We start from the raw sequence: 18,700 nt of genomic DNA, 5'->3' as shown, positions 1-18,700 counted from the left end.
GTAATGGAGATATGAAGGTTTACAATCGCACTGCGATACAAAATTTTGAAAAGCCTATGAGCACACCAGGCCTCCTAACCCACCCCCCAGCCTCACGGAACAATTTCCTCTGAGGACTCCTTCATAATGATAAAGCTGGGAAGGACAAGCCTTAAAAAAAAAAAAAAAAGACGAATACAGCTACAAACAGAGTGCACCTGCAATTCAAACTTTTTGCCCTGCATAGTCAAGTTATGGGTCACAAAACACACACAAAATCAAGGTTCAGAGGCTCATCACAGTTCCTTAGAAAACTGATTAAAGCACCCCCCCACAAAAAAAACAATGGACAAAGTTTTCCTAGAGAACACTCAAAAGAGCTTTTGTGTCCTCACATCACTTAAACACAGGGACATCCAGACCTTTCTCCCTGCAACCTCAGGGGATATATGGAGCCAGCAAGATGCAGTGTTATGGGGATGGGGGGGGGGTAAAGAGGAAAGCTGAAATGGGGTTTGAACAAAAAGGAGAGGACAGTGTGTCTATCACAGTGTCAGCAGCAAAAAAAAATATTTAAAAAAATATTTAATGAATAACAGATGATGACATAGGAGGCATGGGACCATTTGTTGTTTGTGTTAAGCAGTACAGATTTAATTTTGATTTCCTGCTTTCTACAGAAATCCAGTTTAAAAAAAAGGAAATAAAATACAACAGGAGCAGATGCCAGTAAAAAAGAAGGGGGCAAAGGAAGTGAAGGGTTAAAGAAGTTGAGCATTTTTTCCCCTCACATTTTATATAGCCTATCAGAGCATCTGGGAAAGTTGAGCCAGGCATGGCATGTCCTTGCTCTCGCGTCGACACATTTACGTAGAGTGGAGACAAGCGAAATCCCGACGAGTCCAGACCAGACAGAAGATGGAGTCACTGTGTGTGTGTGTTGAATCTTTTTTGTGTTACATAGTCAGGGATACTTTTATGAAACATCTCTTTGACACGCTTGTTCTCCTTCTTGCTGATACATTCTCAATCCCACACACTGTCACTCTGGGTGAGGAAGAAACCTTACATGTCATTTTTTTTTTTTCTCCTGCATGATTTTCCTGCATGATTCCAGACTACCTAGTAGTCATCCAAGTCGAAGATCTCATCGTCATCTCCCTGATATTCCATTCCCTGGAAATCCACTCTGTATCGCAAAATCCCTAATAAGCAAAAACAAATGAATGAATAAAGAGGACTAAAGAATGACAATCAAAATGCGAACAATTACATGGAAAGGCATACTTATAGCATAGCATACAATATAAACCTTACCCCCGATTCCACCAAAGCCTTTAACAAACTGTGATCCCTCTTGGCTCTTGTCAGTAACGATTTCCAGCGTGGCTCCGAACTTCTTATAATTGTTGGCAAACCACTCCAACAACGGCATGCTCTCAATCAGCTCATGTTCTTGTCCTGTCTGCAGATAAAAGTGAATCACAAAATTAGGATTATTATACTTTATAGTTCTGTCTTCTTTTTTTTTTTAAATTGAGACATTCAGCCGAATGTGTTTAAAACCAGCTATTATGAAGCACTTTGTTCAACAAGATACCAGAGAATCTACACTTTAAAAAATAAGCTAAGCTTAGGTTTAGATTGTTTTAGTGTCAATATGCTCAATGCACTGCATGTCTGCTGCATTTGAACACAGACATTTAGATGCAGTCCACTGAACTGTTACATTTTTCAGCAGCTAGTTGAAAGTTCATGCATATATTTAAGATGCACATGACAGACATCAAGAGTGAAGCTGCCCTGGCACTGCATGGTTGGGGGCTGGGCACTACAGAGAGGTTCGGGTTAACTTGGATTCAGTCTGACATTTAATTTCCTTTGTTCCACTGCAGGCATCAATATTGTATAATGTAACTTTAATAAAAATTGTCCCAGTTGAGACTCTGCTTCTTTTAATTCTGTGTGATGCAAAAAATATTGAGCCCCAACACCCCCCGGACTCATAAAGGTATTCTGTGTTTAAATCACCTCCTTGTCTGTAAAGTGGGATTTGTCCTTCTCCTGCTCAGGAGTCAAATACAGAGTCTTTTCATCTGAAAGAGAGACCGACAGAATCAAAGCAAGCTTTCGTCAAGTGGGGGGAGAAAAAAAAAAAAAATACAGTCAGAATACAGTTCTGGTGTGTGTTATGTACCATTTTCTGATGCACTGCCCTCAGCTCCATGGCAACGCAGAACGTATCGCATCGTGTCCAGGTTCTCATAGACAATAAGGATCTCCACAGCACCCATCTCCAAGGCCTTTAGCGTGTCCTCCACACCAAAGCAGTACTTGCCTGTATCCTGACTAATCTCGTCAAAGTATCTTCCTAAAACCAGAGGTACAAATAGCAAAGGATGCGGCTGTTGACTGGGTGGGGGTGTTTGGGTATTTTTGGAATAAAAAATAAAAAAAATGATCAAAACATTTCTTGATATTCAATAGTAGTGTTTTTTTTAATCTCTTATTGGTTAATACAGAGGGGTGGATTTACAAGACCCTGTTACAAGGAAGAAAATCTTGGATATCCTTGTAAATAAATATACCCTTTTAGATGGTTATTACAGGTTTATAGACATCAGGAAGTAATTGAGAATCCACTGACCTCCTATCATTATGTTCTATGGCACAAAGCCACAGTGTTTTCAGTGGCATACCTGCAGCTTTGGTCATTTGACATTAATGATTACAATGAGCATTTTGTTAGTGAACAGTGACAGTGCTGACATCAGATCTAACACCATAATTCAAAAAACGCCTTTTATTTCATTTCAGCAGTTTTTAATTCCAAAACTTCCTTTTTTTTTTTAAGTCATCCTTTTATTTTAAAATGCCGTTTTTCCCTAGTGGACGATTTCTTTAATAATGCGACTTTTCAGCAGAATGACTTCGGACTGGCATGAACGTTCAGTTCTGCTTATTTTAACAGAATACATATCAGTGGTTCTCAACTTCTTTCTCTGAAGTGTCCAAGATGAGCCAGGACCCCTTTAAAGGAGTACATATACACACACACGACTGTTACACCTCGCAATGTACAGCTTTTTAAAAGCCTGTCTTTCTTTGCGTGCGCTACAAGCACTAGGAGAAAGGAAATGTGTGGGTTTAAAAATAAATAATCGGCTTGCCATTTTCACATCTTTCCTGCAATAATTATAAAGAACACCTTAAAACTGCAGCTGATTTACATTTGATAAAAAAAAAATTGTTTAATGAAACAACATGCAAAACACTTTACCAAACACGGAAACAAATTTACAAGCCGCAAATCATATGGAAAGGATAGGAGCTATGGACCGGAAGTTCATTTACCGCATAAGCTGGACTCAACCAGGCCTATATAGCCTACAGGAATATATCAGAGTTTTGATGAGCCTATCGGGAATGTTGTTGGGCTTTTAAAAAATGTAATGTTTACAAAACTAATTTTGGTAACCTTAGCTCAGATGAAATTGTGAGGACAATTTATTTCATTAGGTCATTTCTATTTATTTAATTAAGTGCTATCATACCTATTAGTTTCTTTTCTTGGATGAACTTGACATTGGACAGGACCTCCGCAGACAGCTCGATGGCCTGGTTGAAGCCATTTTCTCCTCCATATGAAATGTCTACCAGCTTCAGCACCTTTGCTTGTAACCTCTTAAAAGTGAACAGAAGACAGAATTGAAAATGTTTAAGGGAATGAAGAGACATAAAAGTATAAAAAAAAATTGTGAAACACTGCAGCACAGCACACAGTGAGACAACAAATATGTCCTCTGCATTTAACACATCACCCTTAATGAGCAGTGGGCAGCCATGAAAGTTGCCCAAGGAGCAGTGTGTGGGGATGGTGCTTTACTCAGTGGCACCTTGGCAGGTCAGGATATGAACCAGCAACCTTCTGATTACAGGTCCGCTTCCTTCCCCGCTATGCTACCACTTATTTAAGTTTTTGAAGGCCACCTACCGGATCAAACATGTCCGACTGGCTAAGTTCAGTCTTGAAATCAGCAGATCCAGCTAGCACCAAGCCAGCAACATTAACTTTATCATTGGACACAAAAAGCTGGACCGCTGTCTCCGCCACCTTGCGAACATAGTTGTGTCTCTTCTCCATTCTCAAGCGAGCAAAACGCAAAGCAGATTGACCTCCTCTACCTGAGGAAAAAGGATACAAAATACGTTTTGGATTCCGGAAGGTTCTACCTACTAAATATTGTATAGGTAGAAATAATTCTATACTGAGGCATGGACTCTACAACACCTCTCTGTGTCCTATGCCATATGGCAGCAAGTCGTTACCAGCAAATCATACAGAATAGAAGGTGGGTTTTGCAACGAATGCCTCATACAGCAGGTAAAATAAGAGTGGGTCAAAACCACACCTGAGCAATGTATGCATGTAATTTGTTCCATTCAAGGAGAATCCTGAAGCCGTTATCACCAACAAAAGCTTATGTACAAAACATTACATATATCGTGTTCAAAACTTATTCTTTTGTCATTTATTACACAACTTAATTTATGACCATCTGTGGTTTGAATTTCTTTGCATGTGTGGATTAAGGGGTTTATTCTAAACACTGAATTTCATTTCATTTGACCTTCAGAAATAGATTTACGTGCTCAATACTTATTTTCTCTGCTTTATGCCTCAGTTACCTGGGCACACAAACATTACTAAAGCACATGGTTGTGTGCAAAAACCTTGATTAACAATCTGTGCAAAGTTTGGCCCCCATTTAAGTCACTATGCTTCAAACATACTGACTTCATTTGAGGTTACATCATAGCCAACATGCAAATTTAGCAATGTGGATACTTCAATCACATGCACAAACCGCTTACGACAAAACAAATGTATGTTTGAATATGATACAATTTCTTCCTTATAATACTCATGGAAAGTTTCTCTTTCAAAATTCCCAGAATATTTCCATGTTCTGCCCCTTTGCAACCCCAATCAAGACAAAATATTTACACCAATAATATTGTGGCATGTTTATTTATGGCAGTCAGTGTGAGAGCTTTACCGTGCTTTTTAGGCAGGTCCACAGTGAACTTGTGCAGAACTTCCCGCGTGTTCCCTTGCAGAGTTCCAAAAAGAGCCCCACTTCCGTCAATCACAATGAAGCCAAACTTGCTGTCATCAGACAGTAAAGCAGTGAGGGCCTGCAATAAAACAAACGGGGATGAAAGACTATGCTCACCTCAACTATGAAGCAAGGCATTAAACATTCATGCAGCACATCAGAGCCTCTGCATGTAACAAGCTGAACAAAGTTTTGCTTCAGGATCACAGGGATGAAACAGAAAATGAGGGTTTAAATTCAGATTGATGTACATGGCAATATGACTCCCAACTCGTTGATACTGCGGTTGCCTTTTGAAAATAACGAAGAAAGCTCCAGCCACTAGCCACAATAACGCCTCTTAATTTAAAGCCCATGCGGTGATCTTTACCTCTGTGTGGAATTTGTTGTCGCATAGATAAAGGGAGGTGTTGATGGGCTTAAAAGGCTCAAAGTCAATGTTAACTTTCTTCTCTTTCCCCTCTTCTGTCACAATGGTTCCACAGTACACTACCAGGCCATTGGGTGGCACTACAGGAAAAAAAGGAAGGGTCACACAGTCCTACAGTACATTCACAAGCAAATCTAATTATTAGGCCGACTATAAAAACATAACCTAACTTAGACAAAGTTAATTAGACTGAAGCCCTAATAACTAAATAATAAAATCAGAACTAAAACACCCAACTAATGTGATTGGCATTTGTCCTACTGCCTCTCTGGGCATTTATCTAGAACAAGTACTGTCCGCACATAGAACATGCAATAAAATAAGTGAACATTGGGTGATGTAAAACACAATTAAGTGAATGTCATGATTCCAATTTTTATATTGACACATGAACAACTATAGTGCCACCTGCCATAGCAGAGTCAGGCACACGTTGGTCAACAAATCAATTCCTGCTGCCCATGCTGGTGGGTCAATTTAACAGCCAAGTTGAGCTGTAACTGTAGATTGTGACCGAATTGTTCATGGAAACGTACTGGCAAGCCACTTGACAACAAACAGAGCAGAAAATAATAAGAAGCACTATGAATAATTCATTTGCTTAGAATGTTACAAGCCTTATGTTTAGAGTACATCACATTACTAAAGGGACGGGGGCAGGGCTTATTGTTTTATCAGACAAGCTAGTCACCCCACCCTCCAAACACACCCTTGTTGTAGAGTTTGAGTCTCTGCTGTACTGATGTGATAGCGCCGAGCACGGACAGCCTGTTCACTCTGCTTTTAATGTTGGACGCCGTGCCAAACTCATCAGCAAGCATTTTGGCCACTCGAGAAATCTGGTCCTTCGGAGGGATGATGAGAGAGATCATGCTGGTGCCATTCCTGTGGAGAAAGTCCAACACAATGCCGCTTTAGTTTCGAGTAGGTTTCAGCTGAATCAGCAACAAAGAACCCTACAGAACTAGAGCCGCAAATGTACTGAAAATGACACAGTGCGGTGCAACAGTTTATGGTTAAAATAGTATTGAACTAAAGCTAATTCAGAATTTTTATATGAATTTGTTTCAGTTAATTGTAAATTATTAGGGAGGTAATAAGGCTATAAATATAATGTCATCTTTCGATGGGGCAACAAAGAGACACGGGTGATTTTGACGGTCCTTTGACACACTGAAGGCAACATAATGGTTACGTTTTACGGTTTGCTCCTGGCATTGAACCAAAACTGAATATCGTCTACGCTGGCCAGACATGACAGACATGGTGCTCGTGTCTACGGTGCACTGTGGACCAAAACCACAACCACCTGATCGCATGTCTTTAGTGTTGCTTTGGTTCATTAGCTCAGTCTTAATACGATCAAACACACACACAGAAACACGCCGCTGCTAATTCAGTTCGATTGTGCGGGACTGTCGGATTGGGGGCCCACCCAGGCAATTTCAGGCCCCATCAGCAAAAAAAAGTAGAAGCCCTTCCTCCGATGGTCAGGCCACAAGCTCGATGATGCAGATAGCAAGAGAAAAAGAAACTGACACAAGAAGAGATGAATGGAAAGAAATGATGAGTGGCAGTGACATTCAGAAATGCCCCTCCCCCCCCCCAAAAAAAAAACATCAAGTTACCCACGAAGCCACCATGCTTAATGAATGATCCCGCATCAGCGAGGAATAAGGTGACTCGTGAGAACCCCAGGAAACCCATGCCATATCCCCACTCCCAGGTCCCTGTCGGCCTAGCAGCTGCTCCACACTGATGCGCACTTCACCCCGCGACGAGGTTACAGGGCAGCGGACCGCGGACCGCACTTCCACGCTCACCCTCGGGCGGCCTCCAGACTTTTGATCAACTTCTTGATCTTCCAGATTTCCACGTTTCTGTCCGCTGCGCTCGGGTCGTCCGCCATCTTTCCCGTTTCAGGACCTGCGAGAGAAGAGCTAGCTGGATTAGCCACGATAGCAGGCTGGGCTCGGAGGCTCGAGCAACAGAGACTGTGGTCTGTCAGGGGCGGCGGCGGCGGCGGCGGAGGAGGACGCCGCGCTGGCAGCGCAACACACCGGACACCGACAAGCGCCGCGATCACGGGAGGCGAAGTTTCCCCCGCATTTCTAACTGCGAGATCGGGCCTCCGTCCAGCGGCAGGGATAGAACCGTGCGGCTCGTTCGGAGGGCCGCGAAGGAGCGCCGGGCCCTAAAGTCCACCGGTTCCCCGTTCCGCCCTTTAAAGTTCGGCGAGTCGACCCGGAACCCGTAAACCGAGCTACTCACTGGCTGCAAAGTCGCTGCTCCACCGCGCCTCGGACTCGCTCCCAGTGTGTGTGTGTGTGTGTGTGTGTGTCTGTGTGTTTTGCCAGCAGCTGCGTGACGTTGGTTTCTCGAGCCGGTTCGCTCTTGCTACGCGTGGTGCTGCGAGGCTCACGTGGGTGAAAGATTAGAATTCCGGTTCAGGTCACTTCCTGGAAACGCCATGGTTACGATACATTTGGAGCCGCCCCATTGGACGAGGGTTCAGTGGGCGGAACCTTTCCGGTGCCTGAAAGCGCGCGTTATTTCACACATCAGAACCAGCGCTGGGAGGTGGCGCCAGGGAACTACCGGTCATGCGGAAACTTTATCAGTATGCTTTTGTATTGTTTGATGACACTAATAGGTAAATAGGTTTACATACATATATGCACCTCCACTCCGTGAAAAATTGATTATTGATAGCTTAAAAACAACACACCACTGACCTACTTTGCGTAGCGCAAAAACAATCACCGAAATGTAAAAAAAAGGTATTAAAGTCATCAACATGTTTTATTGTGAAATAAAACACTGATAATGTGTAACAGAATCATTTGGGAATGAAATAAATAAAACATCCAGGGATAAATATCACAGTATTTGTTTTGAAATAGAAAGAAATGGTCCACAGCAACACATTGGTTTGACAGGAAACGTTCCAACTATACATGACAATACAAACACATAACTGGTGTTATATACAGTACAGGCCAATTGCTTCATTCAATGTGTTTTCTTTATTTTCATGACCATTTACATTTGATAGATTCTCACTGAAGGCATCAAAACTATGAATGAACACATGTGGAGTTATGTACTTTACAAAAAGTGGAGACCTGGTCTCCACAATCACCGGACCTGTGATGGTTTGGGGTGAGCTGGACCGCAGAGTGAAGGCAAAGGGGCCAACAAGTGCTAAACACCTCTGGGAACTCCTTCAAGACTGTTGGAGAACCATTTCAGGTGACGACCTCTTGAAGCTCATCGAGAGAATGCCAAGAGTGTGCAAAGCAGTAATCAGAGCAAAGGGTGGATATTTTGAAGAAACTAGAATATAAAACATGTTTTCACTTATTTCACCCTTTTTTGTTAAGTACAAAACTCCACGTGTGTTCATTCATAGTTTTGATGCCTTCAGTGAGAATCTACCAATGTAAATGGTCATGAAAATAAAGAAAACACATTAAATGAGAAGGTGTGTCCAACTCTTGGCCTGTACTGTAAAAGAGATGACAGGGTAAATAACATATAAATAATTTCTAAATAATGAATAAATATGATGTGTGTGTGTATATAATATGTAGTATGTATACAATGGCTATATAAAATGGCTTGACTCCAGTGAGGTCCATGTCAGGGTTTCTTGTTGACTTTGGTGAGTTTGTCACTGAGCTGCTGGATTAAATCAGCCAGTTCTTCAGTGGTCTGGGCCTTCTCCTCTAGGAGTTCATAACGGAGACTGGAGATGTCCTGTTTAATTTCCTTCAACTCGCCTAAATGGAAAACATAACACGTTACAGATGTGTCCACTTGAATCTATGCACACTTTCATCTGCGGAGACACGCGTACAGGCCAAAATAAGCTCTCCACATTTTATACACAAAGGCTCAGACTCTACACATCACTGTGCCTACTTGAAGTGTAGAGTGACTCACAAATGGACTGCCTGACTCTTGGGGATTTGGACAAGAGCCAGCAGCCTGATGAAAAAGGATTACATGTTCGCTTCAAGAGCAACCAGGTGGCCTCACCTTCATTGACTTCATCGTTTTCACTGTTGACTTGGGCCTTCAAGACATACCGCTTAATGAGCCGTTTCATGAGTTTCTAATAATGATTACAAGAGGATTAGTTAACCCCAGACTGAGGTCAGTAGAAGTTCAAGTAATGAAACTGGCAAAAAGTCCAGAGAAACCAACAAAATAGGAGACAATTTAATGAATACTGGCAAACTATAGCATGTTATCTTAATAGTAACAATATATTGCAATAGATGCAATACCTGGTAGCGTGTTGGATGTTTGATAGGATTCCTTTGGGTATATTCTTCTTGTGTCCGGTAGTGAGGCCTGAAGCGATTGAGCTTCAGTCATAAACACAAAGGAAAAACAAGAAAAAAATATTGATATGAACATCATGATAGCTTATTATATAACTCAAAATAATAGAACTCACCTTTGACCTAGAATTCATGGAACTCATTTCCAATTGGCTGTCCCGATGAAAAGCTCTTGCCTTGCAAAGTTGCACAAGAAAGGCTCTGGTTCGCAGGACCATGTAGTAGAAGGATTTTGGACTGGGCACCAGATTAAATGGTGGCGGCAGTGTTCTCCCTTCATCAAAGTAAGAGAGCCACAGCTTGGCTCTGGCAAACTTCCACTCTACATCAGCATCTTCCTGTTATGAAAGACTCCTTTGATGAGTTCATTTCATATATGTCCATTCTTTGCACAGAAAAATTAAGATACCTTTAACTGTTATATATAATGAGAAAAAAATTATTAAACAAAAAACGTTTAATAAAATTGATGATGAGGTTTGTGTAGCTGACAGAATCAACGACAGTGATGGTGATAATAGGCAACCATTTTAAAATCTCACTTCAATCTCCTGATAGGAGTGGTTGATCATTGCTATCAACATGTTGAGCAGAACCACAACCATTGTGACGTTGTAGACTCCATACAAAACATAACCAATGTTCTCAATGAACTTATGGTCATACTTCAGAACCACAGAGATGACTTCAGACAAACCAAAGATGGACCAGAACAGGGTTTTGAAACTCTCCTCTACTCTGTAGGCACAAACAGATGCAAGAATCGTCATTCCACCACACAATGAACTTCAAAATCACTGATGAATATGCAGGACTTACGTAGTAAAGGCAGGGTTATATTTGGCCCCAAGGTAGTAGGAGTACAGATTAAACATGCCAATCATGAAGGCCAGGAAGACCATGATGAAAATGACCATGAATTTAAAAATGTCCTTGACTGTGCGGCCCAGGGATATCTGAAGTGGCCCAAAGCTTTCATTCGCAGGGAGGATGTAGGCAATGCGGGAGAAGCTTAATACAACTGCAATGGAGTACAGACCCTCAGAGATGAGCTGGGGATCTGAGGGTAGCCATTTGTTTCTTGCTGTCGAAAGAAAGGAGAAATGTATTGCACAAATTTATGACCACAAGGTGGCAGTGTTTTACTGCTCATTTTCCAAAATACTTTGAGCTGGTGCTTTGAGAATCTGACACCACTATTTACAGCATTTTGCAGAAACGCTTATCCAGAGCGACATAGAGTCGCTAGTTGTAGGGACAGTCTCCCTGGAGACACTCAGGGTTAAGAATCTTGCTTGGGGACATAATGGTAGTAAGTGGGGTTTGAACATGTGACTTTTTGTCTTGTGGTTCATAGACAAGTGTCATAACCACTAGGCTACTACCACCCTCAATAATGAATGGGGTCTGTTTCTAAAACATACAACTGCACCATAGTGTGATGAAAGGACAGTCAATTATGAAAGCAAGCAAGATCATTTAATTTTAGACATAAAATTAACTTAATATGAAAGTAAATTTCTTTACCAGGAACATAAATAGCTGCATACACAACGAAACATTTAGAGAAATACTTCTCATTATGGGTGAAAAATGTTGTTGCAAGTCTAACTAGACAGTAAAAACCAAAAAATCTCACCATAAGTGAAGTAGGCAACATCCTCTGGTAAAGAAGCACTGCTCAGATCCGTGTTCAGCACATGCTGGTCCACATACAGTTGCGCCTTGGATGCTCTCAGAAAAGCCATTAGTCGCGCAGTGAAGGAGGCCACAAAGATGGACAGCATGCCAAAGTCCAGTATGTTCCACAGGTGCATGACATATTCCCGAGGCCCATCTGCCCAGATCTCCTTGCACTCAGACCAGATCATCCCTAAACAGGAGTAGACGCTCACAGCTGTTGCCTGATGTGGATGTTTATACGGTAACAGATGAGGCGGTGTCGCAATGTGCCACGGTCACCCTACATCAAATAAAGCAGCTCCACTACAGAACTGTCACTGAGATCTTAAGTGGATTATTGCTATCATACACAAGCTTAATTAAGCAATGACACACTTGATGTTGTGTTGTGCTATGAGATATTTTCGATGACATGGGGACGTTACATTTAGTAACAGCAACATCCAGCTCATTCCTAGTAGCTCCGTTCAAGCCACAGCTTGTCACATGACAGTGACATAATAAACAATGTAACAGAGATGCATGACAGTACAATCATCACGAGAAATCATCAGCACCATATTTTCTAACTGATGAATTCATATTTGTCTGTTGTAATAATCAAGATGAAAACAACATATTATACAATACAAACATTCTGCAATAAGATCGTTTTTCATCAACACCCACCAAGTATCCAGTTCATGATCAGCAACTCAGTCCAAGAGAAGCGTGTAGTTTTGACCCGGAAGACTTGCCGAGGGTGGTCAGTGATGGTCTCGTTGGGAAGGTTTTTGACCCCATCGAACCGATCCGAGGCATTGAGGACAAGGAGTCCGAGGAAAATGGTAAAGGACACAGCGTGGGCCACAAATTTCATGAAGGGGCTGCGAAGAATCTGTCCCAGCTAATATGACCAAAAGCACAGAAAGAAGAGCTTCACACACTCGTACACACAGAAACGTGAATTCGACACGTTCAGGACATCTTCAGTACCTTGCTGCAAGGCATGACCCAGTACGCAACTGCGAGAAATGGCAACCCCACGGTGACGCCGAGGACCGTTAAGCACTTAATGGAAATGGACTGTTGCCTCAGCCCTGACAGATTCTCGTACCAAAGCGTCAGCAGCTGCTGCTGGCAGTTGGGGTGGGCAACAAACTGAAGACATACAGTGCATCATTACAGACGGATCCAATCAAAATTCACGAATCCCCTTCTCTTAGCCCCCGCCCCTTTACCTTTTTGACTTCATACTTAATGGCAAGTTTGACACGACTGAGGCAGGGCCGGTGGTGCTCACTGGGAGGGTCCTGGTCCACATCTCCATTCAGAATGGCTTCTACCTCTTCAGTGTCTCTGCACAGATCCAGCACTCCCACCACAAAGTCCTTACACTGCATGGACAGCTTCCTGTAGTCGTTCTGGAGAAATGAGAACAGAGCATGTCTATTTCAGAAGAAAAGTAAATAACAATCAAAGAACCACACTGCGCAGCGGTCGGACATTTGCATCACCGGGCTGCTAGTTGGTACATGGACAAGGGACAAATCACGAGCCATCCCAGCGGGCAATGACACGACGAGGCAAGAAGGAAGAAAGTCTGAAAACTCGTCATTAAACTGGAACGACACATTCCCTTTTTCCATCGTTATGTACATAACGCAAGTGCCAGAGTTCCCCCGAAAGGGAACTTGGTTGGCACGGCTTCTGTTGTCGAATAATGATGGGGTGATTAAACACATCTCTCTGTGGAACCTTTTCAATTACCGGCTCCCTAAAACAATAATGGAAGTCAACAGGCTGGATATGAAAAATCCTTCCAACAGACTTCCCCGGTGAACGACTCCCACAGACACGTACTCCTCCGAGGGCCAGAGCGTGTTCAGACATTAGAAGGGGGGGGGGGGGGGGGTGGGCTTCCTGAGTGAAGTATTAATACTCGGCCGCGGCAAGATACAATGAGGATTGGCATGGGCGGCCGCACTCCAGCAAGGACTCCAATTCTTGCGAGCAACTCTGCATGAGAAGTGCGCTTTAAAGTTTGCCAGACTTCACCGGCGCCAGTTGCCCCAAAGCATCTAACGATCTTGATCCGAGCAATTAATACGATTACAGAAATGCCTGTCCTCATGAGTGTATACAGGCAACTACGCTGAGACACACGGAGCTCTTTCAAGCAATCATTATTAAAATAGCACAATGAATTCAAATTCATTCATAGACAAAAAGTTGCATAATAAGTCATGTGAAAATACTTGATAATGATGCCCCCATTGCTGAATAGCGATACAAATAAATACATTAGCTTTTATACTAATGCTGAAAGGACTAGATAAGATCTTGTGAGCAGCATAGATCAGGGAAAATGAACTGATAAGTTCAACTAAAACTATAGTCCAGGTAATATATATTAATAGAAAAAAAAGCGGACAAACTATACATTATAAAGAATCCAATAACTCAATTGCTGTCACCATGTATTTCTAAAATGAAGATTAGTTGTGTTTGTTTGAAGTGATGAAATCTGCAGAGGTCACTCAACAGCGAGCTATTAAAATGAGGCCTTCGTTCGTGATTTCGGGGTGCCGGTCCTGGGCACACGTAGTGCCATCTGGACCCTTCATGATCCCCTCCTCACCTTAAACTCGGTCTCAATGTTGGCCAGCTGCGAGAGCTCGTTGCTGAGCTCCAGCGCGGTGAGCACCGGGTCTTCGCTGGACAGGGCGAGGTAGGCGGCGCTGGCCAGGCCCTTGTAGGCGTTCATGCGGGAGCGCGAGTGGCTGAAGGGGTCGCGCCGCTGCTTCTCGGCGCACTCGCCGCACTTGCAGAAGTGGTCGTGGGGCTTCTCGATGCGTGCGCCCTTCAGAAGGAGCGTGTGCACGATCTCGTACTCCTGGCAATGGGCTGCCAGGATCAGGGGGGTCACGTCCTGCGAAAAGCGGGTGCCGTCTTCGTCATATGCGTAGAAGTCGTCGTCCCTCAGCTCTTGCTCCAGGGGGCTGATGGTGAGGCGCAGCCCGCCTTTAAATGCAGGATGCGCCAAGATGGCCTCCACGATACGTACATAGCCTTTACTGATGGCAAGAAGGAGGGCGTCGCCCACGCGGGCCAGGCCCTCCTTCTTCAGCAGCAGCTCCGTCACCTCTAAGTGCTCGTTGCTCACAGCGAGCTGCAGAGCGTTCTGCCCCATGTAGTCCACACAGTTGACGTTCAGGGTCTTGGATTCTTCCAGCATCTTCCGGACCACGGGGATGTTGCCGTACTCGGCTGCATCCAGGAATCGCTCCTCCTCCGGTGTCAGGCTGGTGCCCTTTTCGCTGAACATGTAGGCCGGGCCGCGTATGGCCTGCCGGCGGCACTTCTCGCGCAGCGTGGTGTGTCTCCGGTGCATGGCGTCGAGCCTGGGGAGGAAAGAGCCAGGAATGGATGTTGCACATGCGTCTTGTAACAGTTCCTCTAACACAACACAACCACGGATGCAACATTCGGAGAGTAACACATATAAAAGTCTCTTTTTTACTTTTTGACGGTAGTGAAAGCCACATTTGGGAATGAGAGGGGAGCATTAGCATTGAACAATGAACTGAAGCGCAGACCGTGACTCACCGTATCGGCAGAAAAACCACAATTCACTGTCACAGTTAACGAAGGTCAGTGTTAATCCGCCTAATCAACTGCATGGAGAAGTGGAACGAAGCGCGGCTCTTCCAAAAGAAACCGTTTGACCCGTCTGTTGTATTGTTGGTGAGAAAGAAGGACAGCCGAGGTCATTTATCACAGCACTTGGGGTTAACTCAGACTCTCTGAGCCGCTATCCTGCACCCTGCCTCCTACAACACAAATCCCAGGCCGTGATTAGATTTTGCGTTTTCATTTCGAACAGCAAAGGTTGGATCATTTTAAAGCCGGAATATTGCCCTTTCTGTGTGTGTGTTTCTGTGCAAATTCACAGGAAAGCCACTTTGAATTTAAGCGTGTTTACTTTATATTTTGTGAAGATTTTGATGTGGACGGATGAGACTCTAAAAGCCTGGTCAGAGGATAACATCGGGTAAGGTTAAATAAGGTAAGGTCATTTAAAAGAACCAACTTGGTTGTAATTGTGGTAGCACTTTTCTTACTCTTTCATTAAAGTGTAATTTAGTGTGACCATACCTGGCTCTGAGCACAATTTGAAAAAAAAAAAATGCTAAGAATGCCAGGTTTTGGTATTTTTCTGTTCATATTTAATTTCACAATAGCCAGTGGGCAGCCATGAAAGGCACCTGGTCGACAGTGATTTCAAGTCCTATATGTAACCATACCTGCACTTCTCAGACGTTTTACATCAACCCATTCGCTCTTCATTGCACATTGAACATATGACTTTAGTTTGCAAAGATAAATTCCCATTTGTCTTTGCCTCGTTTATATAATTTAGTATTTTTATGGTGGCTATTCAGTGCATATTGTACAACTATGACCGACCGGGCGCCCCCGTAATCAGAAGGTTGCAGGTTCAAATCCCGATCTGCCAAGGTGCCACTGAGGTGCCACTGAGGTGCCACTGAGCAAAGCACCATCCCCACACACTGCTCCCCGGGCGCCTGTCATGGCTGCCCACTGCTCACCAAGGGTGATGGGTTAAATGCAGAGGACAAATTTCACTGTGTGCACCGTGTGCTGTGCTGCTGTGTATCACATGTGACAATCACTTCACTTTACACATTACACATTACACATTTTTACACATAAAGCTCTTGAATCTTGAGTGGCTTTTGAGGGTTCGTGTGAAATAAACCACAGGCCTGAGGAAGAAGCAGCGATTTGGGAAGCCGAAGGCGAGTCGAAAATGAACCTATGAATCAGAAGACCCAGGTTCAAATCCCACTTACTACCATTGTGCCCCTGAGCAAGACACTTAACCCTATGTTGCCCCAGGGGACTGTCCCTGATAAGGGCGTCTGACAAATACTGTAAATGTCCTCCGATTTCTTTTTAGAGTGACAAGGCTTGGTTCCAGAGAGCCAAACTCACCAGCGATCGTGCTCCTCCCGCGGCCCGGACGCCCCGGCCCGCTCCTCGGAGGTGGTCGTGAGCGCCACCGCGGGCAGCGCCGAGCTGCCGAGGGCGTCCGCGACGCCGTAGCCGCCGGGCGCCTCCGCCCTGCGCCGGAAGAGCGCGCCGGGCAGCGTCATGCAGCGGCCGAGCGCGGGTGGCCCGGGGCGGGCGGCGTCCTCCCCGCTCATCGGAGGCAGGGACGTCCACTGCACGGGCGACGTCCACACGTATTCGCTCTTTAGATGAGAAGGCACCGCTTCGGAAGGAATAAAGAAAAAAAAAAAAAAAAGAATATTTAATCAAACTTGCCAATAAAATACAGAAGTAACAACGATCTTGTTCAATGGTAATGTGGAAATATTCACCCATTGCATTCTGCACGAGGACGGGATGAATCGGGTGTGTTTGGGGTCCGGTGTGGCCCAAGCAGTCACCATCCAGACCTCCAGACCCGCTGGAGGACAGAATGACGGAACCTGGCAGCTGTGGAGATTTATTATGAGATGGGATGTTAGAGGAATAAGCCGCGTTCAGATGGCTGGTGAGGTACGTGTGGCTCTTCTCGGCCCCCGATGATTAATGGGTTTGTCACACGCGAGCAGGGCAGATCAGATGTGTGTAGTGCTTTGATGCACATCAAAGGGCCACATTCGGTCCTCTGTCCTGCAGAGGCGCTGGCTGATCGAGGGCCCTTAATCCAATGTGCCTGGGGCTGTAAACTCGGCAAACTCGATTGTGCAATGTCTTGAGGAGCAGTTAACACAATGAAGCACCAGAACAGGGCTTCTTCAAGACGGATCTGAAAGAAATTTGTGTATGCGTGTCTATGATTCGCAGATTATGTCAAAAGGCTCACACAATTAATTTTAGATTATTTTCCTAAATTCAAATGGGTGCTTCACATTAACCAGGACACCCAGAGACAGATCCACAATGGGACTACTGTTCAATTTCAAAGATTTCTTTCAAAAAAAGGTAGAATTCATCACGCTTGAATGCAGAATATAAAAGCATTTCCACACAAAAAGATAAGATGCTGTTCACTGGAAATCATTTCTGAAGGTCCAGGAGACCACAATCATGGCTCGATGATGCACTGGAGGCATCGCTTAGCATGAACCTGTGTCACGACCGCCACTCTCCCACCGGGCCACCAGAGGGCACAAGCACAACCCTGCCCTCACCAACCCAGAAGGACGCCACGCCTAGGACAACCACCGCTATAAAAGGGGCGGAGATGAGCGACAGCAGGTGCGAACTCATTTGTTGATTTACCTCCTGTTTGTTGTAAGCCGTTTTCTGACCTGACCCTGCCTCAAGCCAACTGCCTTCTGACCCTGACCACAATCACCGTTCGTCTTCCACTCCCAGCGTCCTCTCTGCCACCGCATCAACCACGAGGGAGAATACCAACTCTGCATACACAAGGGCCAAGCTGTGCCACTGTGCTACCCCCCAAATGAATCAAACATCTTGTGCTGTATTCTAGTATTAAACTATAATTACGACCCTCCAATTTGTGTACATTATTTCCTCCATAATCTCAATAAGGCAATTACCATATTTTGGTGCAGTCCCGACATCCCTGGTTATTAAAGTCAGCCATCTCTCTGGAAGCGAGAGCATGCAATTACTTTTAAACCTTGAGAAAAGGCAGAGATTAGTGTTTTTAAGAGAGAATTTTTTTCTGTCAGGATGTTCACCAAACAATAAGATTCATTTTCTGTACTCCACAAACTTTATTTTCACCCCCGTTAAAGTTCCGTGTGAGAACAGGCAGTAAAATAGAGTCGTCTCTGATACTGTCGCATTTAATTCAAGCTCTCAAGTGTTTTGTAGGTTCCCCCAATGACTGGTGACAATGTGAGACATCATGCCGCTCCAGTCGCTGTTAGCAAAGGGAGGTGAAAGGAGATGAGATTAAAAACCGGTGCGATAAAAGCAGCTTAGTGTGTTCTGTAAAGCGAGGGGGGGGGGGGGGATAAATCATCCAGCAGCTCAGAGTTTTCTGTAAAGAAACAAAAAAGCCACATTCAGTCGAAATTTCAAATGATGAAATATTCAGCTGTTCACGAAAACTCAAAGGCTTGTTAGCCCATTCTGATTTGAAAAGGTCA

General features: G+C 44.1%; 2 protein-coding genes across 3 annotated transcripts; both read right to left on the bottom strand.

Annotated features, from left to right (window-relative positions):
- Positions 1-608: 608 nt before the first annotated feature.
- On the bottom strand, positions 609-7,937 carry etf1b (eukaryotic translation termination factor 1b). Of its 2 annotated transcripts, none has more exons than XM_028983336.1 (11): positions 7,801-7,937; positions 7,353-7,455; positions 6,239-6,414; positions 5,470-5,609; positions 5,040-5,178; positions 3,974-4,164; positions 3,534-3,663; positions 2,177-2,350; positions 2,011-2,075; positions 1,297-1,444; positions 609-1,184 (listed from the first exon to the last, which is right to left on the bottom strand). In XM_028983336.1, the coding sequence occupies exons 2-11, from the start codon at positions 7,436-7,438 to the stop codon at positions 1,102-1,104; spliced, it is 1,332 nt and encodes a 443-aa protein (XP_028839169.1). In that variant the 5' UTR covers positions 7,439-7,455; positions 7,801-7,937; the 3' UTR covers positions 609-1,101. The 2 variants fall into 2 exon arrangements, with proteins under 2 accessions (XP_028839169.1, XP_028839168.1); XM_028983335.1 differs by lacking the exon at positions 7,801-7,937 and adding an exon at positions 7,590-7,768.
- Positions 7,938-8,958: 1,021 nt separating this feature from the next.
- Positions 8,959-15,262, bottom strand: trpc7a (transient receptor potential cation channel, subfamily C, member 7a). The gene is made up of 12 exons (XM_028983655.1): positions 15,150-15,262; positions 14,182-14,944; positions 12,782-12,964; positions 12,537-12,701; positions 12,231-12,447; positions 11,518-11,751; positions 10,698-10,962; positions 10,421-10,616; positions 9,995-10,216; positions 9,822-9,902; positions 9,571-9,646; positions 8,959-9,311 (listed from the first exon to the last, which is right to left on the bottom strand). The coding sequence occupies exons 2-12, from the start codon at positions 14,932-14,934 to the stop codon at positions 9,172-9,174; spliced, it is 2,532 nt and encodes an 843-aa protein (XP_028839488.1). The 5' UTR covers positions 14,935-14,944; positions 15,150-15,262; the 3' UTR covers positions 8,959-9,171.
- Between the last annotated feature and the right edge of the window lie 3,438 nt (positions 15,263-18,700).

This window comes from Denticeps clupeoides, chromosome 6 (assembly GCF_900700375.1).
Source record: "Denticeps clupeoides chromosome 6, fDenClu1.1, whole genome shotgun sequence".
Taxonomy (NCBI): domain Eukaryota; kingdom Metazoa; phylum Chordata; class Actinopteri; order Clupeiformes; family Denticipitidae; genus Denticeps; species Denticeps clupeoides.
This window is presented reverse-complemented; position numbering and strand designations above follow the sequence as displayed.